At 41.8% G+C, this 24663-nt stretch overlaps 2 protein-coding genes across 7 annotated transcripts in view; one reads left to right on the top strand and one right to left on the bottom strand.

The window, feature by feature from the left end:
• Positions 1–13741, top strand: part of zgc:162331 (uncharacterized protein LOC793007 homolog) — a 31764-nt gene extending 18023 nt beyond the window's left edge. Inside the window, exons 3-6 of the mRNA XM_034225939.1 lie at positions 8715–8906; positions 9650–9803; positions 9902–10087; positions 10523–13741. Of these exons, the coding sequence (XP_034081830.1) occupies positions 8715–8906; positions 9650–9803; positions 9902–10087; positions 10523–10781 (791 nt within the window). The 3' untranslated portion in view covers positions 10782–13741. The remainder of the gene's footprint in view (positions 1–8714; positions 8907–9649; positions 9804–9901; positions 10088–10522) is intronic.
• Positions 13742–14382: 641 nt separating this feature from the next.
• LOC117552469 (aryl hydrocarbon receptor nuclear translocator-like protein 1) lies at positions 14383–23686 on the bottom strand. Of its 6 annotated transcripts, none has more exons than XM_034225935.1 (17): positions 23194–23686; positions 21204–21273; positions 21086–21124; positions 20959–21000; positions 20523–20680; positions 20355–20437; positions 20152–20244; positions 19536–19650; positions 19280–19429; positions 18823–19051; positions 18571–18677; positions 18309–18459; positions 18121–18176; positions 17921–18023; positions 17459–17552; positions 16333–16423; positions 14383–15937 (listed from the first exon to the last, which is right to left on the bottom strand). In XM_034225935.1, exons 1-17 carry the CDS (start codon positions 23279–23281, stop codon positions 15780–15782), a joined length of 1827 nt encoding a protein of 608 aa, XP_034081826.1. In that variant the 5' UTR covers positions 23282–23686; the 3' UTR covers positions 14383–15779. The 6 variants fall into 6 exon arrangements, with proteins under 6 accessions (XP_034081826.1, XP_034081828.1, XP_034081823.1 ...); XM_034225937.1 differs by having other exon boundaries at positions 17459–17549; XM_034225932.1 differs by having other exon boundaries at positions 20152–20247; positions 23194–23685.
• Positions 23687–24663: the final 977 nt, after the last annotated feature.

The raw sequence follows: 24663 nt of genomic DNA, 5'->3' as shown, positions 1-24663 counted from the left end.
TTGATGAAGGTTTTCGTATAAAATTGAACGATGCTTTAATGGCGTCCATTGAGCTGCAGGCTTAGTCTGTTTCCCACATATGGCTGAAGGTTTTTGCATGTTTGTCGTCCCTATGCCATGGCGCCTGCATGTTAAAGTAGAACTTCCATTACCTCTGGTTTCTGCTGATAGTCAACATAAAAAAAAGACAGAATCCCTCGAAAATGTGATTTACACAAATGTCCTGTATCACTTTATTTTGCTAGTATTTGCGGCTCACTGGACAAAAGCTCAAATGCGTGGCTGAGGAAAGCACGTTTTTCTTTGCGTTAGAACAGGCAGAGCAAGAGCCAATGGAATTAGGTAATCAGCTGTGATACTCAGTGAGGGGCCTATAGAAATAGATACTGGAGAAGACAGAGTGAGGCATGATGGTTGGTCACGTACAGCAGCTGGAGCAAAGGGACGAAAAACACTCAAGAAGAGAAATCAGTGAGGATCATGAGTTTGGACAAGATAAAGCTATTCAGTCTTTTGCTATTCAGTTTGATGGAGCCCGTCTGAAATTAAATATATTTTTAAACCAATGTTTATCCAGGGAAATCTGACCAAGCATATGGTAGAGTCTCTTTTCAGGGAGAGTCTAGCAAAAGGATGACATGAACTAGCATTACCTGAAGTGTAGGATCCAGTGTCTTCACAGACTGTAAGAAGTGGACAAAGTAACTATGACGCCACTGGTTTACGGACTGCAGTTTTGAAGACTCTAGATTAGCATGTGGACCGTCGCCATCTTGGTTTTTGCAACCAGAAGTGACAGGGAAGTGTGGTTCTAGGTACAACCGAAGCCTGAAGAAGACTTTAGGCAACGTAGATGTTACACTTACCTTTGATGAAGAGAAAACAAACTGTGACAGAGAAGACGTAAACAAGGACAACACACACATTTGACTCCTTCCCCTCCAGCCTTCTTTATGTATGGCTGTTTAGGGCAGATCTGGGACACCTGAGCTAAGGGAGAAAAAAGGAGGGAGAAAGAACACAGGGGGTGAGCACCTAACACACCCAATGAGTGGCAGTGTTGGAAAGAGAGTAGTGCAAATTACTGTAGCTCAAGAGAATGGATTTTACAATAATTTGAAGCCTTTACAAATTGCTCAAAGCTAAAGAAAAGAGAAGAAAATGGATAGCTCCACTGTAATCCACCCAGGGAGTGAAATGTGGATTTGTTGTACATTTTAGTTACTAATGCAAGTTTAGTTTTTCTTAAAATTGACTTTTACTGCAATTGATTCAACTAACATACAAAAGTACACATTTCAGCTCAACATAACACGTACCCAGACTGATGCACATTTACTACATGCTAACATTATTAGCATAGCCCTATGGCTTTTTATCTTGCATGAATTAGCCTATAATTGCTAGTGGATTTTTTTATTTGTAACTTAAAGGTGGGGTAGGTAAGTCTGAGAAACCGGCTCGAGATACACTTTTTGTTATATTCCATGGAATGCTCTTAACATCCCGATAGCAATGAATATCTTAAGTGCTTTCACAAAAAATCCATAAAAAAACTTCATCTGTGGAAGCCGTAGTACTGTAAAAAGCACGACCAATCATTTTAGCCGGCCCGGCTAAAATAACTGGATGGCCTACCTGCCTGTCAGCCTTCCATCAGTGCACAAACTTATCTCGTGCCCTCATTGGTCATGTGCGCGTTCATGTGTGTTGGAGGAGGGGCTCTGTGAGGAAGTAGCAGATTTCTTCCGGCTGTGTATTTTCAAATTCTAGCTCACTCGAGCCGGTTTCTCCAAAATTACCTACCCTGTCAAACAGTTTGGTTGATGTTTGATGGATAAACTGACCTAGTTTAGATTGTACGTGTCCGAAAAGAGGAGCAAAAATTGACTTGTTCCGAAAAAATGCTACGGTTAAGCTAGCTAGCCTAGCCTAGCTCCACCTCTAGTGAGCATGTGAGTAGCATGAAGCTGCAGCGTCGGAGACTGAAGTCTCAGGACCGCACTCCTGTTTTTCGTGACACTGCCACCTAGCGAGCAGGAGACATGAATATGAACGACAACGCACAGAGTGTGAGTAATGTGAAGTGCTTTTAAAGTTGTATTTGTTAAACATTAATAACAATTCCGGTGTCTTGAAATGAAGTGTGATTAGCTAACGTTAACTATGATAGTCTTACGGCAATACAAACAATCACCTGTTAGCTTATGATAGCTTCTAACCGTATTTTAAAGGCACTAAAAACAATTATTCGTTAGCTATAGCTTTCGGCAAAATAAACTGTTAGCATATTTGATTATTTGTTTAAAAACTGTAGCGTGATTTTGGCAAGCCCAACTAGGTGTACTCATAGGGTGTACTACATTAATTGTTGATTTAATCACTAATTACAGTAAGAGTGTGAGTAATGTGAATCGTGTTGTTTGTTTAAAGTTAACAGCTATTCTGGTGTATTGAATTGGACAGCAATAACAAGCAGCACGTGCTAAATGTGAGTCTTACAGGGAAACAGTCATCTGTTAGCCGACGATGACTCGCTGCAAAACCAACTGTTAGCTTTTTTGTTTATTTGTTTAATGAAACCGTAAGTTATGGTTGTGTTACTTAGCAGAGGCTTTTATCTAAAGTGACTCACAAAAAACATAAAAGAACCATAATTATTAATTAACATTAGAATATCAATACGAATGGTTACATAGTCAGTTACATTACTTATTACATTTTTAACAGTGTAATTAGTCATCTGTAACCTACTACATTTCAAAAGTAAACTTCCCAACCCTGATCATTAATTATACTCAGCTAATTAATTAAACTTCAAAGGATGACAAAAGCATGTTAATATGATCTGTCTGTCCATACATTAAATCAGCAGTAGCCGAAGTTCTGTCGTCAGTGTAAATGCTTCTTTAATAGTCATTGTATTACTATTTGAATTCATTGTAAATAATCTTAACTGTTTACTGCACACTGTAAATGTCCATAATGACAGATCTGCCCGATCTGCAGTGCGCATGTGCGAGATGGTCCGCCATATTGGAAGGCAACCCAAGTAGGACAACATTGACACAGTGGCTTTTGGCAAAGCTCAAAAGGAAAACTCGAGAGAGATGAGTTATTGTTATTACAACGTGACTTCACTATTATTTAACAACTCTTTTTATTGGGTTCTTTTATTTGGGGTTAAGTACATTGTCAGAATAAGTGAGAAATGAATTTAACTTCTGTTAGACCGCTATATGCCATACATTTTTGCACACATTCACAGTAAATATGTATTCAGTATGATAGCTGTCTAACAGAAGTTACATTTATTTCTCACTTATTCTGATCTGCGCACTGCAGATCGGGTAGTGACATACCCCATCATTAATTACGGCAGCCATGTTGCAGGATGTTTCCCCCCCCCCATTTCCACGCAGTCCTACAGAGGCGGGGCTTGTTTTTTGGGGGAAATGACTTCAGCATTGGCTTCACTTTTCACACCAGGAAAATGTTTGTGTCTGTGTGTGTCCACGTACAGGACATGTGAGAGTGTGTGTTTGTTCTGTTCTTTTTGTGCATGTGTGTGTGTCTGAATCTTTAATGCAGAGAGCCTAATCTTTATTTAATCACAAACTATTCCGAGTGCTTCCCTGTCAAAGACAAGCGAGGAGGGTTTTAGAGAAGAATACAGCAGAGTGGATGTTTGGTTGGCTTTTTCGGGTTGCCAGGTTCAGGGGTTCTAGAAGTGTATTAGCTCCCTGCTGGCAACTGGACAGTTTGATTGGCAACCCACAGTTTCCACAATGACAGAGAGGCTTTTCTGAATGAGAGTGAACTACAGCAAACAGCAAAGAGTACACACACACAGAACTGAACTCTTTGAGTCAAGCACACATTACCTGTCAGTAAAGATTTCAGACACATACACACATGAATTCTGTGCTAAGGAGCTTAGGTCAGTCTCGCACACACAACTTGACTTTAAATTTAACACAAATTTCAATCTTTTCGGCATTAATTCCAGTTTGTATTGATGCTAGGCCCCTCTGATGGTTTTCTGTTTGTCCACTTCACAATGCCGTCTTTGTTCTTCTTCTCTGTTTACTATATTGGTCGCCTGGCAGGGGAGGTGGGAGTTACTTCAGGGTCTTGGAGGGAGAGATTCCTGCTGCGGCGTGGCAACAGCCAGCAAAAAAACCTCTCCAATCTTAAAACACGCAACCTTACGTAACATGTTCAATATTTGATCCCCCTTTTTAGAGGTAAAGGCTTTCTCTCATGTGAGCCAGTGTTTGTGTGAGGAAGCTTAAGAGGTGCATTCCAGATTTAACAGTTGGTGTTAGTTTTCATAACACTTGTAAAGAGGGTGTTAACAAGAGTTTGTTAGCTAGCTAACAAGCTGAAATACTTATTTTATAAAACATGAAATCATTTAAGGATACCCCATGTGGGGCTTCTCTTCTCTCCAGTAATGCTTCTCTCAAGCAACATACGAAATGTAGAGTATTTTATAGTTTTTGTCATGTCATTTTAAATATAATAGTCAGGGCTGCACATAACTGGTGCGCATGCGCACCTCTGCCAAAAAAAGAGCACCGGGTCATTTGAAACAAAGCGCATTTGCGTACCAACATTGAGAGAGAGAGAAAGAAGGGAAAAGAGAGGAGAGATGAGAGAGAGAGAGAGAAGAGAGAAAGATATTTGCGAGTTGCATATGAACCATGATATGAACTCAGGGCCGGCCCGTAGCGCTGGCTAGATGTTCGCCTGGTGCGCCAGACCTGGGGAGGTGCTGCGCTGGCAGTTCTGGGAGGGAAAAAAACATTTTGACCGTTGGGGCTCATCCTAATTTTCGGCCTTGATGTAACAACATTCATAATTAAGTAAATGTAACACCCTTTTCACCCCGGTTACACGTTTCATTTGCCCTGTACGATGGGCGCTGTAAGTGATGAAAATGGGGGATATTGGCTTATCTGGCGCCCGCAGCTCACAGCCAAAATGCGAGTGAGCGAGGGAGAGAGGGAGGGTGCACCGGTAGCCTACCAGCGCTGTTGTTATTAGAATCTGGTGCCGTGCTAGCTGCTCTAACGGAGAAGAAGATGTTTCTACAATAATGTGGAGGGAGAGTCCTCTCCAGTCAGACTGAGAGGCTGATAAGTTAACTACAGCTCAGTGAGGTAAAAGACTCTCAAGTTCAAACGGTTTGGTCACAATTTATGTAAACACATATTTCCAAGGCACTCCTTTATAATTATTGGGATAAACAGGTTTTAAATCATTCCAATGTATACTATAGGACAGTAACCAAAAATATCCTTTAAAACTGGAGAGATAAAAGAAATGCATAAATAAATAAATTAGTGCTGTCAAAATTATCGCGTTAACGGCGGTAATTAATTTTTTGAATTAATTGCGTTAAAATATTTAACGCATTTAACGCATGTGCAGAATGGCCCGCCCCATACGTGCCAGGAGTGGCAGCGCCAGGGTATGGATGGGGTAGGCTACACCCATACCAATAAATGGCTTAGCCCCACCATGAACAATGATGTTAAAGGAAGCAAAATGAAGTCTGCCAACTCGCGCAGAGTAAATTGCACATACAGCAGTTAGTAAGATTGATTTCAGTAGCCACGGTTTTGAAAACTTTTGTCACGTAGTGATCGTCTTCTCAATAGAACATCTTTGATACCGGCGTGGTGTTGTTGCAGGAAGTCCCGACGGAGAATACTTTTGCTGTAGTACAGGTAACACATAACTGGTACGCAGGTTATGTGCGTAATCTGAAATGCGTACCGTCACTTGTGTCACAAAGCGCATTTGCGTACCGACGTACTTGTGAAGCTTTTCCAGAAGGCGGTTAGATCACCGGACGACAGAGTCGGTCTCCGTGTGCACAGACAGGGCTGCTGTTAACGTCGGTCTGTACAACGGAATTGTGCCAAAACTACGCCAACCGGCTGCGAAGGGAGACTCCCCCCCCCTTCACTGGAGAACTGCGCTAAAACAGCTGATCACAACGTTCACACTCTGTGGTCACGAAGTACTCCACTAGCCGCCCCCCCCCCCCCCCCCCCCCCCTCTGCCGTTGATAGAAATCAACACGTAATGAATTAAGACCCCACGGTTTGATGATTGATAGGTGTGTGGGTGTCTTTCATTTTGACACGCAGAAAACTTATAATAAACATAGGTATGTTAAATGGATATATCCGCCTTCTTTCATTTAATTTCCATTCCCACAACAATATACATAAATAAATTGCATATTTTGGACATAGTTCGAATGGTGATTAATCTGATTAATTAATTTTTAAGCTGTGAATAATCTGATTAAAAATTGTAATCGTTTGACAGCCCTAAAATAAATGTTAAGGTAAAATAAGATATGAATGAACAACACAAATAAAATAAGTTACATTAATTTGTTATTGGCTATGGTAGGTTATTGGTTATGTTCACATACTTATTTGATTACATCCACTTGTCTAAGATGACAACAGAGACTTTCGACCCAAAACCAGCAGCTAATCGCAGACTCAACCAGAGAGAAAGTAGTAGGCCTACATCATTAGCTACCATGTCTGACAGAGAGGAAGACAGTGAGGAGAACAGTCAGGAGGGTAGTGATGACAGCTTGTAGGATTACTGGTCGTGCTAATGTTGTCTTGTGTTCACCTCTGCATGTGTGTTCTGTGTTCACCTCTGCATTTGTGTTCAGTGCCGTGTGTCTGGCAAATAATGACCCCCTCAAAAGTTACGGTTTATTTCATTTTAAGGATGAGCACCAAGCAACATCTCCAGGTGCTCCTTTGAGAACCAGGGCAAAACAGTTATGTGCACCCCTGGTAATAGTGTCTATTTATGTATTGTGGTGTTTGCTGGATTTTTAAAATCTGAATTTATTATCACCCAACTCCATAACCTTAGCTCTATTGAGCATTTGTGTGTTGTTTTGATACCACAGCATGGGTATGGACTAATTCTCATGTTTTTCTTATTCTTAAAAAGCCAGATTGAATTGAAGAACTTTCCCACATGTATACGGTTCTCCTGACTGTTTTGGTTAACTCTTTCTCAACACGTATCAACAAGCAGCAACGGCTACAATAAAAGGTGCCTTAGGGAAACAGGATGGCTTTTAGTTACTCTTTAAAAACAGTTTGTCCTTGTTTCCCTGCACTGTACCCATGACGCACGTGTCTGCAGTGTGTGCCTCGATGCAGAGGATATATGTGTGTGTGCGTGGGGGGGTGGAGTTACTGTCATCTTCACACAGGATCATGGCATCCTCTTCCTCTCTTTCTGTACGCCGCTGCAGAAATCCTCCCATCTGTCGTTCCTAATCAGAAGAGAGCGGCTTGCATGTTCACAGGGTCTTATTGTGGGATGAAATCTCACACACACACACACACACAGATTACACTAATACTGACGCAGCAACGCAAACTGAAACATCACGTGCCCTTCTAAACATTACTTCTAAAACATCATCATGCTTTAATTACATACATTCAGCATACATACATACAGTTCTCTAGACAAGTATTTGTTTTGTTTCTTAACATACAGACATAAGAAGTGATTCAGTGAATTGAGCATTAAAAAGGTAGAAATGCTGAGTCATCAGCTTTGATGAATAACCCACTGCAGATACCACATGGTCGTTCTGTGGTACAGTGCTTATTTTCCATGTGGGTCTTTCAGCGAGACGTTGTGTGACCAGCGTCGCTGTACGTTTACATGAGAGCCTCTGACATTCCCACAATCTAACAATAGCTGCTGTATCACAAGACCTCTGATATGAGTATTGTAGCATAAGGAAGTTAAAAATAGCACTTTCTGTCTCTTTCTCTCTCTGTCTATCTCTCAAGTGGAAATGCTAATTTTCAGACTCTCAGCATAGCAGACTGTCTGTGTAGGGTAGAAAAGAAAGGAGACCAAAGAAGTGAAGGTAGCAAAGTAGAAAGAAGTTGACAGAGATGAAGGAAAAGGAACATTTAGAGGTTCATATTAAAAAGTCTGTTTTTATATCGCCAAAAATAGCCTAAAAGCTCTCCAAAGTGAGAGGTCATAATCCACCGATTTGACTATTTCTAGATCGATTAACTCTACTAAGGATTTGTTCACAGCTGATAAGTTTGAAGATGACTGTATGCTAATTATGAAACTGTATCATAAACATTTCATAAAACGCGTTTTAGCTCTTGTAATGTTCTTCCTTATTTAGGTCCCAAGCTCTCAATCACAAAGTATAGTGAAGCGTAGACGCAAAGCAACATATAAGACTTTATCTATCATTCCAAAACAAAGTGGAATCATCTGTAAATGGGTACCGTGATTGTCATTTGCTATGATTTTTATCATAATCGTGTATGGGCAAACCCTGTTATTACTTTTTCATTCCACTTTTGCCAGGTTCAGGCAGTATTCTGACTGCAACATAAATTTTTGGGCAGTATTTGGCATCTACAGGAGATACATTTGTGATTTTTACTCCTACTAGACCAGACAGTCACATTTCCATTGCCCTCACTAATATTGCATTAAATACATTTACTGTGAAAGACATAGGACTGTAAAACATCTAGATTTCTCAACATTATTTTCATATTACTTGTCCTTATTCGAGGGTGGGACCTAAAATAAGCATTTTGGCCTTCCTTGCATATTCTGTTATTATTTATAACGTTTTTGTGACCCATGAGTTGACCTTGTGTCCTCAGGTCTGTCCTGCATCCCGATCCTGCCTCCCCGTCGCGGCTCCTTCTACGTGGAGAACGGCACCGGCTCGTCCATCGGCAGCGTGTTGGTCTTCTGGTGCAGGGAGGGGTACCAGCTGGTGGGCAGCGACAAAATCTCCTGCTATGTGAAGAACGGCAGGCCGCAGTGGAGCAACTACCTGCCTGTCTGTGAAGGTAAGATGCTTTATTCAGACACTGTCCTTTTCTTATTAGATACATATTTTAAAGGTCTCCTATTATGCTATTTTTAGGCTCAGATATATATAAAAAGTCTATGATGTGTTTTGCTCAAAATACCAAACAGATCACCCATTCTAGCCATGCCTCATACCCCTCTATTTCAGCCCTGTTAGAGAAATGCTGATTCTGGGTCCTTAGCTTTAAAAGAAAAATCATATCTATCCAGGTACTCGGCTAAATGCTACCGTGATTAAACACCATATCATGTTCAAAACCACATCGAGGATTATTTCTGAAACCGTATGGAGCTCAAATGCTTTTACTCTTGCGGGTTTACCACAAGGTGAGTTCCTTTTTTGATTTCCTGTTTCTTTACACTTACTCTCTCCAGTACAGGTTAGCTCTGAGTGTTAGCGATGCTTGCTAATGTAAACAAAGACCAAATTACTTCAAAACACGTCGCTCATTGTTTCTGATAGCGACGTTTCTGGTAGGGCCGTGGGTGTAAAGCCAGCTCACATTTCCGATATTACGTCATGTCGGCATCAAATCTGGATCAGCTCCGTTGTACCCCCGTTTTTAGAGATGTGGGTACGGAGGAAAAGAGAGGGTTTTGTTTTCTGACACTTTGTGAGTTCCCTTACACACCGGGGACACACATTTATGTGCAAGAGACTTCAAAAAGTGTATTTTTTGAATGATAGGAGACCTTTAAAATGTCATTTGCCCCCCCGCAGCGATCCCCAGACCTGAGGACCGGGGTCTCAGAGTGGCTGTGTTGGCCTCAGTGGTGAGCGGCGTCGTCATCCTCGCCATGTCTCTGTCCTTCCTCATCTGCTGCCTTCAAGAGCGATCCGGTCGGGACCGAGCCAAGAAGGAGGGACGGAGCAGGTAGGACTGCACCTAAAGTAACTCTCGATACCACCCCCCACCCCACCTGTGACATCCCCTCTGTGAGGACTGAGCTGATACAGGTGTCTCCCCCTCAGGCGCAGGGAGACGCGCCCCAGCCGGCGCAGCCAGTGTTGGCTGGAGAGAGAAGAGGGAGAGTGGGAAGCTTTCCCTCCTCCCAAGATCTTCCACCTCTCCCAGAGGATGAATCCCCGCCTGGCTCCTGACGGCCCCCTCTATCTGACTGGAAGTCTGGGTGGATATGAGAACAGGGGGTACCAGAGGTAGGACTCACAGGGTATACATATCTACTCCCCAAAACTATATGTCCAAACCATACATTTTGGAACTTTTACTGAAGCCGATTGTGTTCGCAATCCCATTTTTGCTTTCCAAACTGATTGATTTTGTGTCACTGCATCCGAGGGAACATTCAACTAGCTAACAGTGGGTGAGATGACGTGCCAAAGAGCTCCATTATTGTTAAAAAATAATAATTAATCACACATTGATTTACTGGCCAACATGTTACTTCATTAGTATAAGCACACACTGGCCTGTTCATGTAAACACTCATCAATGTGTGTTATTCCACCGCTGAAAATAGTCCCCAACAGATGCACTTATTTTAAACCGGTTTTCAAAGTTTTACATATTTGGATGACTGGCTATCTCTACTTCCACTTCCTGCCTAATTTCCCGCTCTTTTCCCCCTGCAGGAGTCAGGAGAGTTTGCTGAAGGCGTCTCTTCCCGGACTCTACCGCTCCGAGTCTCAGCTCTACCCCCATGTCGTCCTGCAGAGAGTCCCGACTCCCACAGCACCCTCCGCCCCGCTCTACCTCCACCACCCGTCCTCCATCCCCCACGTGCAGCCACACCTCATGGCGCAGTGCCCTATCCCAACCTACCCGCCCCACCCCAACCCGACACCCATCTATCCCAACCCCAACCCGACACCACAGCGGCCATGGCAGTAGCTCCTGGGGAAGAGGCTGAAGGGACACATGGAGACTTCCTACTCCTCCTAGTTTTCTCCCACAGAAAGGATGCAATGTTCCCAGAGAGACATAAAGAACATGTGTAGAGCTGCAGTACCCTCTTTTACTGCATGCTGCTTCTCCTGCATTACGGACTAAACAGGAACTGAACACTACATTTGTCTCTTTAATTCTTACTGCTGCTGCAATCTCTGCAAGAGGAGTTATGTAGAGAAACTCCAAGAGAAATTACAAGAAAGTTCCAAGTAGCCGGTCAACAAGGGAACACAGGAAGTTGGACTTGACTAATTCTGGAAGGACTATGGCCGCCTCTGTTTAGGTAGCGCAAATCTTTCAGCAGTATTAATTTGTTACTATAAAAGGATCCCTATCAGCCTTACTGAGGTCCACAAATATAATCTAGACATGTAAATACAGTCTATATGTTTGCTTTAAGAATTAACATGAATTTCTGAAATCGGACTTGTGAGGTAACAAAAGATTTGGGGTCACTTTACAGATCTTATTAATAAGTAGGGAGACCAGGGACAGTTGCAACACTTTTTGGGTTTTTCCCCAATAAGTAAAAAACCATTTACAATAGGATAGCCATTTTGCTATATTATACATTATCACTATGTCAGCTACTGAAACAATGTATTTAAGATGTTTTTATGAAGTAAGTACAGGTTGGAAAATGTATATATATTTTTTTAACTCAACTGTCCTTGTGTACAGGGACAGTTGTAACACATGCCAGGCACGGTTGTAACATGTTAATAACGGTTACCTTTTTCACACTACATGACAACAAATAGGGAAAGCTGTCAAATTCTAAGGCAACAAGATTTGAATGGGGTTTCACACATCCTCCATCAAACAATGAACAGGATAACAGATAACACACACAGCAGCATCCTCTGTGAAGGATTACACTGTTCTCTGAGAGGTGCTTCTACCTTAATGATGTAGACCTACCTCCTTTGAGCTGACCATAATATAAATCAGCTGCCTCCATCAGGTAGTCTCTCAAAAGCATCTCCTGCTCTGTTGAGAACACCTTCTTTGGTGTCTAGTAGCCTACTCTTGGGGGTGTTTGTGATCCCTGACTCTCCAACCTCAGCCTCTTTGTATGGAACCGGTACAGGGTGACATGGCATATATCCAGGGACTTTGCCACTTCCCTGAATGATTTGCCCTTCTCAACTTCATTTGAGGCCCTCTGCAGCAGAGCAAGTGGCACTCCCCTGTCTGTCTTCCTCTTTCTGACATACTGTAAACACACACACACACACACACACACACACACTTAAGGCCTAATGTACATATGTTATTCTGTTTATTTTTACAGGCACAATGCACACCAACCAACAATACAACTGTATGCTTGAATGAACAATTGATCATTCAAGCAAATGAGCCATCATAGTAAATGTGCCATGTTACAACCGTCCCAGGACCACCAGTCTTGCTTCCACCTGTGAACCTGCCTGATTGCTAGCTTGACCCATATTTAGCTAGTTATATTTGTAGCTTACAAAACAGTGATTCTAATAATACTAGTTTGGATTCCTTGACATTTGAACTCAAGACAGTATCCAAAAAATACATCATATAATTTGAGTTAATATTTTACCTCAAACACACTTTTGCTGATGTCTTACGCGAGAAATTCAAACATGGCTCCTTTTTTTTCTCAGCGATCTTACCATCTAACTGCGCATGTGCAGAGTGAGTTTCATCACTCTAGCTTGTTTGTGATTGGAGATATTGAAGGTGTTACAACTGTCCCTGGTCTCCCTGCTGATACTTTCCCACACTGCGTGGAGAAAACAGATTGGCGGGATTTAAATGTTGTTGCTGCAGACTCTGAATGCAAGTGTGTGCTAATAATACAGGGATCGTTTTAAAGGTCACCTATTATGCAAAATCCAAATGTTCATATCTTTTATACATAAATATATGTCCCCTCTGTGTTAAGAGATTCGGAACGTTTCAGGAAAAATCTTCCCTCTTTTTCTCCTGATCCATTTCTATAAAAACCTGGCTGAAAATGAGCTGATCAGATTTGGGTTGTCCAACCCTTAGCCAATAACAAAACAAGGTAACACCCGTCCACCTTATCACCTGAATCTCCTCCTAGAGCACCATTGTGATTTTTTTTTAACCAATCATCTTGCAGAGGGGCGTGGCCAGCAGCAGCTCATTTGCATTTAAAGCTACAGAAACAGAATCTGCACTTTTGAAACAGGGCTGAAACCGAGGGGTTTATGGGATGCTACAATGATCCGTTTGGTATTTCGAGCCACATCACAGACGTAGTGTATACATCTGAGACCTATAATATATTGTTGAAAAAGAGTATAATCGGGGACCTTTACATGTATCCTTTTGTTCTCACCAGAATTGTGAACTAAATGTTAAACATGTTTGTACTGCCACAATTTATTCTGTCCCAACTATCTATGGCAAAAGTTTGATTTATGTTTGGCAATTGACTGGTACTGTGTTCAGTATTTTGAAGAATAATTACAACTAATTAACACAACATTCTTAGTTTAAAGGCTGGCTTGAAAAGGAAAACATTTTAAACATCTTGTGTGATGTAACGAGGGTTCTCTGTAAGGAGGTCCGACCCAGAAATGCATTGATGTTTGAGCAGCGAGATAAGAAACGAGTGTGGACCTATGTACTCTGATACACTTGAATTCTTTTCAAATGTCAGCTGTAGTTGTGACCATTTACATTGATCTGATATTCCCTTGCTCTACTGCATCTACATTCATAAACTGTGTCCAGGCTCATTCCAGCTGCAGGCACACCAACAAACTGCACTTTACACTTTTTGACGGGGGGGATTAAACGGCCTTTCATAAATAATTGACTGTTAACTATTTGTTGTATTATAATAAGACTGCCATGCAAGCTGAATAAAGAGACTTTGGTTTAGTGGAACAGTTGGTGGCAGAGCATGTTTTCAATGTGTGCTAAAGAGGCGAGAGAAAAGAGGGATGTAATTCATCACAGCGTCATGACACGACTTCAGTGGCAGAAACAGGAATGAGCTGTGTGTACACCTAAACAGATTTGGTGCTTTGGAAAGCAGCAACAGGAAGTTGGGTAATAGGGGATGATGGCTTTAGTTTACTCGACAGATAAGCTCTTCCAGACTGCTCACAGGAGAGAGACAGACACACAGTCTACATATTTACATTGGCTTCAGTTTTTCAGCACTAAAAAGAAGACATTTGTAGATTTTCACTCTAAATATTTTTTCAATAAAAAAAACCCATATTATTTATGATAAAATAAGGCTAGATAAATACATTTTTTTTACATGCAGTAGGGAAACATATTGTTTTAAAAGTGCCCGATTCATTTCCCATTCTATGTTATATTAAAAGCCAAAAAAATAAAAAACCTTAAAATAAATGGATGCCATTTTAAGAGATAAAAACTTAACAGCCTTTGATTAAGAGTAAACATTTAGTCACACTTTTAAAACTATGTACATATCTGTGCAAAAACCAACACTGAGATCCTGCTGTTTGTCCCTCCTTATTTCCGTATTGTTTCAATGAGTAACAATAAAAGACAACTGTTCGGTTCCTTACAATGTGCTTATTTTGGAAACAAATGATGAATTCAGTTGAATAGCAAATAAGGAGTACTGCATGAGATTCCTGCCTCTGGCAAATATGCTAAATTATAAAACAATATCTAAACTAGACACAACAGAGTTCAGACAATTTATGAAAGAAAAAAACTTTACTTTCAAATACCTTCATTCCTTATTACAGCAGATACATCAACCACACTTTGCACACACAACAATCATGTTGTCCTGTGACAGCAGGGCGTGTTCAATAAATGGCCCTGGTGGCATCAGCAAATATTTTCCAACAGATTTGCGTGTAAGCCGAATAAAGGTTGATTTACAATTGACATTTGTCAGGGTAATCATTTGTTCAAGGAAACACAATCATCATTTTCTTTCAATATTAGAGGAACCAGTGATATACCAACAATTTACAGGTGCAGTATGAAGGCAAGTGTAAAAGTGAAATCCAAACTCATTCATTCCAGGGGTTATTCTGGGGTCAAATCAAATGTTATTTCCTTTAGCATGCCCTCTCCTGATGAATGGCATTAAGCGGGTTATTTTGAAAATAGGTCATAAGAAAATAAATAGCCACAGCGCTTGCTCAGATCCTTAGCTGCATTGTGGCTGCATTCAGGCCTTTTTGTTGCTAATGGGGGACTGAACATGTGTCTCTGCTGGGCCTCTGCAAAAAGAACACCAACATCTGATCCAGAATAGCTGGAGAGCTGAGTGAAAGTGGGCTAAACTTTCATTTCCTTTTAGAGGATGTTGTGGTGATTGGACATTTGGAGATAAACAGTTTGTTCATACTCAGTGCAGTGTTGGGTTGTTTCAAAAGGTTTACGGGTTAGAAGAAAGGGTATAAACGACGGTAATAACCTCTGGTCTAAAACATGTTAGCATGTCCTTGTTGAGACGATGGCCGTTTCATATTTTCCCAGGAGTTCAGTGGAATAATGTGATATGCGAACACAGTAAGGCATGGCCCTTAAGTGCACATTTCATATGAAAACAGATACTTAAAAAAGGAAACGTGCATTAGAGGCGTTTCTCTAGCAGCACTGCACACAGCGGAGTGGGATCCTCCTCCAGACAATGCTCACTCATTGGGCTCGAACCCTTCTGAGGACGCTGATATGTCCGTGAATACACTAAATCCCAACAAGCTCCGGGAAACTTGAACCTCACAACCAGGTGAGAGACAAAGGGGGCCAACAAGGTAATTACAGTAACAATAAATCCCATTAAATCTTGTTAGTACATGGTGGAGTCTTTGGTAGAATTCCAGCAGGTCAGCTGTAGTCATCCGAGTCAGACGCAGAATAAAACATCCGCTGAGGGTTCCCAGCAGGAAACGGCCCCCAGCTGGTAAGAGTTTAAAGTCTGTGCACTCTTTAGAAAGGCCAGTGTAAGTCCTCGTAGTCCCCCGGTTGACCCACGTTTACCTCCGTCTCCAGCAGACTCATGATGACGGCCATTGCTGCCTCGTCGCTGCTGAAGCTGCTCAGCGCCGGCACCACCATGCCATCCAGGTCCAGCTGAGACACCTGGCCTGGTGAAACAGAGCCAAGACACAACTCTTCAGGAGGAAAACTCAAACAGTAGCATTGAAACATTTTGGGTGTGAGAATTAGAAATGATCTCTAAACCCGAAATCACTGCCATGGTTTCCCAACTAAAAAACTGTTCTTGGAATACTCAAGGCTATTCTTGAAAGGATTTAGGAATGGTTGTTTAAACTTCATAAAAGATACACATATGTACTGTGAGCACATATGTTGGATTGTTCTATACTGTTGAATCAGTTTGAGGAGGGGTGTCCACAGACTGAAAGAGTTCTTTACGCCTTTGGGAAGGTTGTGCGAGTTTCTTATTATTCTTTGTGTATAAGTAGAGAATAACTGATGACACCTCAGATTGGATATTTCATAATCCTGTTAACAGTACCTGAACTGTCAGCAGTCGCACTGCTGGCGCCAGCTGCTGTCCTGGAGTCAGACTGTGATGAGCTGCTTGCTGCCCCCCCTCCGCTGGACGCCTGAAACAAGGCACGTGACATTAAAACACCTGTCTCCCATGACGTGTGTAATCAAGGCGAGACACAACAGCCAAACATAGTTGGTTTATGATCTGGTCAGTATTGACATTTATAGCGTTTTGATATCTTCTTTCAGAAAAACATTTTTTTTTAAAAAACAGATTTGACTAACTTTGTCTATTTGTGTGCAGTGCAATGCCGGTGTAGGTACCATATCTGCACGGCCTACCAGATCAGCACGGGGTCCGTTACGCTTACTAATGATGTCACGCATTGGCTGTACGGCAACCCAAGAGGACATTTTACACGGCCAAATTCCGCAAAGAATATTAAAAAATAACAATCGACAATGAATGTATGTTAGTGGAACTGTGTCAGGAAAGTGAAGTGTTAATTAAGTAATGTTATTGAAGAACTGAAATGCATAACATTGAAAGTTAATATGTATCATATCCCTTTCCTGACACAGTTCCACTAACATACATTCACTGTCGATTGTTATTTTTAAATATTCTTTGCGGAATTTGGCCGTGTAAAATGTCCTCTTGGGTTGCCGTACAGCCAATGCGTGGCGTCATTAGTAAGCGTAACGGACCCCGTGCTGATCTGGTAGGCCGTGCAGATATGGTACCTACACCGGTGCAATGTGTGCAGTTGCCTTGAATGCAATCTATTTTTTACAATTATGATTTAAATATATTGTTACCGCTTCTTATATTGAATTCTTATATATTTTTGCATCATAACTTCCCATGTCCAGATTAATTTTCTTCAAACAATGTATAAAATACTAGTTTTGATAATTTGGATATCAATACTACACAGCACCAACATTAGCTTACAATTACAAGTAAACATATATTTCCATACAAACTATCTCGCCATGCTTATGCCGCTAAACACAGACAGGAACACATATAACAATAAAACACAAAACATGGCTGTGAAGGGTGATGAGGGAAAAGTTTAAGGACTGTGAGTACTGTAAGTGTAATTTGCCTCCAAAGGGGCTGTGGTGATCAAGGGGACACTCACACTGGTGCTGATTGGTGGAGACACCAGGGGACATTTCTCATTGGTCGAGCCAAACGGACTGGAAGCTCCGCTGGACGGAGAGGAGTTAACCCTGCTTAAAAACGGGAGATACTATACTGTAAATATGTATTTATAGTTTCTAAATGAATTAGAAATATTATTTTAAGCTTGATATAGATGTTTTTATTCATGCAGTGTATACTTTTTTATATCCTATTCCTATTTGACATATACACCTAAAACCACTTATGACATCTTTAACACATTTCTCCATAAGGCCAACAGATAGTGAGGCAGTCCTACGGTGATGACACATGCGCTGAATTTAAGGTAATTTACATTCAGATATTATTGCTGATATCTAATGTTTAGATGTTTGCCAATGAATAAAATCCCTGAACGTTGCAAGTTACAATCACTGCGATAGGTTAACATGTTTGTACACATGGACACACAATGCACCTGTATGAGTCGATGAGTTCATTTGCAATTTGGGTCCCTATGCTGCCTGCGTAGATCATCGTGCCCACACCATTGGAAAGGCTGGGAATTATGGGTATCTCCTCTGAGGAAGAAGAACAGAGTAAAAACAAACTTTATTAAAAATCATACAAAAGAAATAACAGCCTTTGTGAATCCTCAGAATACACTGTATTTATGACCTTGCATAGCTTTCAGGCGGCCTGCTTCCTCGTCTTTTATGTGGCCGGGCCCCCTGCTGGTGCAAAAGAGTATTTACGCTGTTACATCCAAGAATAAAGCTGTTATGGCATCATGATGAGTAGATTGTATCAGGATTAAAACCCAAATTGTTGTTAACACTCATCTTCATAAATGTATCATTACTTACGACATAACCCTGTTTGAAGACACGATAAACTCAACTTCTTTAGTCCATGGGTTTGTGAAACTAAACCACTGACTCTGGAGGGAAACATAGGAGCCGTATTTCGTTTTGAACTTGTAGCACTGCGTCTCAATCTTCTCTTTGCTTCGAAGAACTGCCAAGAGATTGGACACAAGTTGGTCAATTATCTTGAACTTCTGCACAACAACACATTTTCCAATTTCTCCAATAGAATCAGATGAACTGTGTTGCTTTGCTCCATCACCTTGCCTGTGTTTCTCTGCGAGGTGCTGCAGGTCGTCCTGGTGGAAGTACTCGTAACACGACGTGCCGAGAACTTCCTGCGGCAGATAACCGATGACTGTGGTGGCTCTGGGGACAGAGAGAGGACACAGGGGGACGTTCAGTACTCTGACTTTCCATATCTCTCAGGATTGTGATGCTTCAAAAACAGTGCGAGTGAAAATGGAAAGTGAATAGAAATGAGCCTCTACACATGTGGAATCGGGTCACTCACTGTTGTTCTACAAAAGTGAACTTCCCGTCGATGGCACAGCGGGTAACGAACGCAGAGGGCTTGGCGTTGATGTGTTTGGGAGACTGGGGGGAGCCGTGGGGGAGGGGCCGGCACAGCATCACCAGGCAGCTCAGGCTGGGGGTCTCAGCGTCCCCTTCTGAATCCAGCTGGCTGCTCGGACAGCTCCGCATGTATCCAGTGCAGTGCAGGGTGCAGTATCTGGAGGTGTCTGGAGGTACAAAAAAGTCATTAAATATGTTAAAAAGGTGGGATTATTGCCTGTGAAAATGGGTATTTTTCTTTCCTTTAAAAAGACAAAATGTTCTTTACTCTGTTTAATCTGCTGAAAGTGCCATGTCTGCAAAAAAACAATAAAAAGGCGCAGTATGAAGGATTTAGGATCATTTATGATAGGTCTGGTTTAAACCCTGATGGCTGGATTCCAGTCTGAACCCACCTTTCTTTTTAGCAGTACAGGGCAGCTGGTGCTTTTCCTCCTGCTTCCCCGCCACCCGGCTGTGCTTCATCCGGCAGAAGAAGGATCTCCAAGCTCCAGAGGACAAGTGGGTCGGCTTGATGGGGGCATCCGTCTGGACCTGAAGCCCAGCTGCGCACACAGAGACATATTTCCCTTTGACGTATGTCTCAACCGTGATCTTGACTTTGATGGAGATTTCACAGTTTCTTAGACGTTACAGGGCAAACAGACTTACTGGCAGCATCGATCATGTGTTCCTGTGGATACTCCCAAGATGACAGCTGTTCCTTCACCTTGTTGATGTCTTTGGGATGAATTAAATCAAACAAGCTCTGCCCAGTCAGCTCCAACTGTGAACCCAATACATTGAGATGTTGTTGTAGTTTAGCTCGTTTTGTTCCTGTCTCTTTGTAGTGATGTTCTATCTCTGTATCTGTATGTTGTTGTCTTTGTAGGACATCTGCTACCAGTTTAGTTTTTCTTGCATTTTCAGTTTGATTATGTATCCTGATGCACCTCCTTATCTGCATTCTTTGTTTATGATCCGTATCAAAGCTCAGCAGGTGTGGCTATTGTTCTGGCTGCCAAACGGAATATAAAAAAAGGAAAAGAAGCTCAGAGGTTGGTGGCCTTCATTGGCCTTGAATATTTAAAGTTTCAGTAAGTCTTTATTAGAGATTCAACACAGTGTGTCATGTGCTTTAGTTTGCACACATAACATGTACAGACTTAATGGCAAAAATCTACTTGGAACAACCTTTCATTAAAAAATAACTCACGCTTTTTACCATATGATTCAAGTCAAACGACATATATGTATTTATAGCTCATCATGTTGAAGTGCGACATACCAGGCTGAAGTTGAGGATCTTGGAGACAGACTCGGAGATGAAGAGGATTTTAGCCCGGTCACAGCTTACTACTAACATGAAGCCGTCCGCAGCCTGCTACAAAGAAAGATAGAGATATTTCATAGATAGATAGGTTTGGTCTCCATCAGCATGTTGTGTTGAAATCTTTCTAAACTGTTTTCTGTGGGTCCGTGAGGATCTACCCTGAGCAGAAGTTGCCTGAGGTCGTCCTGGGGCAGGATGGAGGGCTTGTTGGTCGAGTCTGCAAATGCGCTGCTGGTCCCGACTGAAAACACACCAGACACTCACTTTGAGATGGAGGGTAACACAGGCCACTGATGTTTAAAATGCCCAGGCTGGTTCAGAGTTACCTTTGAGGGCTTTCAGATGTTGCACAGCTTTCCGCAGCACAGTCAGTTTGTCCGGCTTCTGCGCCATGGGCTGACAGGCGGGGATCATGGCCGACAGCTCGTCTATCAGGTTGTTCATTTTGTCCCTACGCCGCTTCTCTATCTGTCGGTGAGGTTCCCTGTAGGAACAGTCACACATCAGTCATTTGTACCAACTGGATCCATTTTGGCGGGAAATATATACTTCAAAGTGTAATTATATTATGGTTTCAATTATCAGTTTTGTTTTATGTATGTTTTGTGTGTGTGAGGACCCCAGGAAGAATAGCCAATGCTCATGCTAGTGCTAATGGGGATCCTAATAAAGAACAAGCTCCTACATTACACTGTAAATAACACCAATCCAAAAGAACAAAATACTTTTGCAAAGAGTCATTTGATGTAAAAATAGAAATACCTGAAGCATTTTATTTTGACTTGCTGATCCTCTTCTTCAGATCTGCAATTAAAGGGATGAAAAATCAAACTCTTAGCCAGTTTTCTCTTATCAAATGTGTGTGAAGAATGCCAGGAAGCTTGTTTACCTGCTGAGGTCATCTTCCATCTTACAGTCCATGCTAAGCCTGCAAGATAGGACATAATGTGGGTTATTTTATACCAGGAAGGAGTACTTATGATAACATATCAACATGCGGGCCTGACCTCTCCTCCATATCTCCCTTCCGTTTCCTTGGCAGCTCGACGGCGGGCAGCGAGGAGCCATCCGAGACATCTGAAATATGAAGACAGGCAACTTAGTCAGGAGACACTGAAACAACAACCTTCACGCAGCGTCCACATGGCAGCGTGCGTTGAAGCTTGCCGGTGGGCGTGTCTGAAACTCGACCAACAACCAATCACATGAATCTCCCGCCCCGGATACACAAGCACGCGGTTTGGTTGGCTAGAGCTTGTACTGGCATATGATTTGATTGGCTGGCGCTTCCGTCGAAGCTTCAAAAGTTTAACTTTTCTCAACTTTTGAAGCGAGCAACACGAGCAAAGCAAAGCGACGGAACCACAATGCAGTTCGGAAAAGCGTGACGTCACCCCATTCAAAGTGAATGGGAAGAAGCGTTGAAGCTTCAACGCACGCCGCCGTGTGGACGGGCCGTCAGCGATTAGTGGCAAAAGCTTAACAAAGACTATTTTTGTTAATCACCATTCATTTTTTTATTTGTTGGCTAGGGAATAAAAAGAGCTCATCAGGAAGAGTTAACCTGGTTTTATTAAGTAGCAAATGCTTTGAACAAAGTAATGTCTTGACTTTGCTACTTTAATAAAAAGTATTTGTCTTTGCTTTTATAGATTCTAGATATCTTATATCTATATTATTGACAATTATTTGTGCATTCTCGATATTAATGTTTGTCATATTTTGCAACTGAAGATATTGTAGCACTTTTTTACAACCTGAAAAGATCCATTAATATTTGAGAACTTTTTAGTCCTCAAATCCAAACTTTTTTGTGAGCTAACATTAGGATGACTCATCAAAGTGTTTGCAGTGGTTCGTGGTAATTATTTTTAAAAGGCTAATATTATACTCAGGAATGATTGTCTGACTGTGGGAGATCTTTAAAGCCTGCTCCCTCACACACACACAAAAACACTCACACACAGCTATGCTCGAGTTTAAAGTTTAACAGGCACTTGAGCTGAATGGGATCTGGGCTCTCGTCTTACCTAACGTTTATTTTATGCTGTAACACTGGCCTTCTTCCCTCTCCGGACAAGTTTACTTTACAATGTGACATTTGTCTCGGAAAAGAGACGAATGGGGGGCGAGATTTTCAGAAACAACATTTGTTTGTACATTTTTCAATTCTTACATTTACATATAGCATGTGTATTTTTTAAATGATACTATAAAAAATGTTATGTTTTTACATAATTGTGAAATACACTTTGATTATAGTATTGACAAGGATACCAAAGAAAATCAAAGTGATGTGTAACACTTGAAGTTAACATACAAGTATCCTATCTTACAAGTATCCTATCCTAATAAATGTTCTGTGTAATAACATTTCATTCGGATAATATTGCAAGACAGACAACTTTTTGTTTAGCTAGTTTATATTTGTTTTATGATGCAGTCTAGTGATCTACTGACCCACTTTGGGCAGCAGCTGAGAGGAGCCTCGTGAAACCACGTGACATGCTAAGCTCCTAAATAAACAGTGGCAGGTTTTGTTACAAATGGCAGTAGTATAATGAGTTTTGACTTTTTTAAAGAAATGGGTAAAAGTTAGCTTTGACATGATTACACACTGAGCCCTCACGAATCGACACAAAACACGGGCCTTCGCTGGGGGCGAGTCGGTGTGTTGGCCACAGCCAGGCTACTCAACCATAATAACGTATGGTCCACTAATGTCAACATAAGTTATCAACACATTACTCTTAACAACCGGCTTTCTGTCAGCCATTAAACTAACTTTACAGCCGAGCAGTTCAGAAGACTCTGGAAGAAGTAGTAGTAGTAGTAGTAGTAGTAGTAGCCTAGTAGCCTAGTTAGTAGTAGTTAGTAGTCGTAGTCTGTTTTGGTTTATTCTTCTAGCCAAAGAGCTACAAAAAGCCTCCCTCAGTCACAGTTAAGAAGCAGACTGCCTTAACGCAGCAGTAGTCGGTTCTGTCCCGAGGCTCCTACCTGCTGGCCAGTCCGCCGCCCCGTCGCAGCCGCCGGCCGACATGCCGCAGACTGGAACCGGTGTGCCCGGTGGAGGCTGCGGCCGCATGCGGAGTCACCGGCTGTAGTAGTTACAGTGGAGAGGTGGAAGTCGTTTTTATAATTCACTTCCTTTTTCTCCTCCCCTCGCCTGTAAGGGAGGTGGGGGCAGAAACCTGAGCGATACTGGTCTTCACGGAAACACGGAACAGCTATCACTTGTCCACCTGGGTTCACTGCATAGGGGAGCCTCCATATTAATTTCACCGTGAAGCAGCAACTTGGACCTGAATATGATGGTATATTGTGTGCCACATAAGAAAATCTTCTGCTACTAAATGGTCTTCGCATACTTTTTAACGAGTTTTTTATTTGACTGAAAGGTAGGTAGGAGAATGGAGAAACCAGCTTGAGTGAGCTAGAATTTGAAAGTACGCAGCCGGAAAAAATCTGCACCTTCCTTCAGACTTCCTTACAGAGCCCCTCCTCCAACACGAACGCGCACATGGAATGAGGGCAATAGTGCATGGAAGGCTGACAGGCAGGTAGGCCATCCAGTTATTTTAGTCGGGCCGGTGAAAATAATTGGTCGTGCTTTTTACAGCGCCACGGCTTCCACAGATGAAATGTGTGTATGTATTTATTGTCAAAGCATTAATTGCTATCGGGATGTTAAGAGCATTCCATGGAATATAACAAGTATTTCTGAAGTGAATTACCTACCCCACTTATGCATACTAACAAACAGGTGAATGTGTACGTGTTTTGGCTTTTGGCTACAGGGAACACTTTGTTCTACCAGTTTGTATCACATGTGATAATTGTCAGTGGATGGGCAAACAGCATCCAGCATCCATCGGGCAGTTTGATGTCCAGACAAATTGCAAATACCCCCTAAAACAGCTGTGACAGGCAGGAGGTCTCACTCTGCCCTCATTTCAAGTAGACACCATTTTTTTTTTTTTTTAAAGAAGAACACAATGGACAATAACTAAGTGCAGGATCATATTTTGGGAAGTTTGTAACAATATATGTGAAAAGGGAATAAAAGAAAGAAGTACACAATGCAGTTTATATTTATTAATGGTGTCCTCCTTTCCCTGAAAAAAAAACACTCAGTGACGCATTACTTTAAGTTGACGATCTTTGGCCCTCACCTACATAAATGTAATTCAAGGCATTTGCACGAGACTTTACATAAGACAGAAGGCTACACGTGCCAACTAGAAACGTGTTGACCTATATATTATATAATGCGATGGACACGTGCCCACGGTTTGCTCTTTGACCCGTTTTTAAAAGACCCGTATAATAGAAAGTAACGTGTCCCCGGCTTATTATACATCCATGGTCCCCGGTCACCGTGCACATTACCGAGCCGGAAACACCACGAACCCCCTCCAAGACTTAAATAAATGTCGGTTAATTTAATGTAATTTTTTACAAATAAAT

Source organism: Gymnodraco acuticeps, unplaced genomic scaffold (genome assembly GCF_902827175.1).
Source record: "Gymnodraco acuticeps unplaced genomic scaffold, fGymAcu1.1, whole genome shotgun sequence".
NCBI lineage: Eukaryota > Metazoa > Chordata > Actinopteri > Perciformes > Bathydraconidae > Gymnodraco > Gymnodraco acuticeps.
Note: the sequence above shows the minus strand (reverse complement) of the source record. Positions and strands in the feature narration are given on the sequence as shown.

Coding starts and splice junctions, on each gene's coding strand:
- LOC117552469 (XM_034225932.1), bottom strand. CDS start 23,281: ATGCGGCCGCAGCCTCCACCGGGCACACCGGTTCCAGTCTGCGGCATG. Junction 20,681..20,958: donor GTCAAAATAAAATGCTTCAG/GTATTTCTATTT, acceptor CTGTTCCTACAG/GGAACCTCACCGACAGATAG. Junction 18,678..18,822: donor TTCACTTTTGTAGAACAACA/GTGAGTGACCCG, acceptor CTCTGTCCCCAG/AGCCACCACAGTCATCGGTT.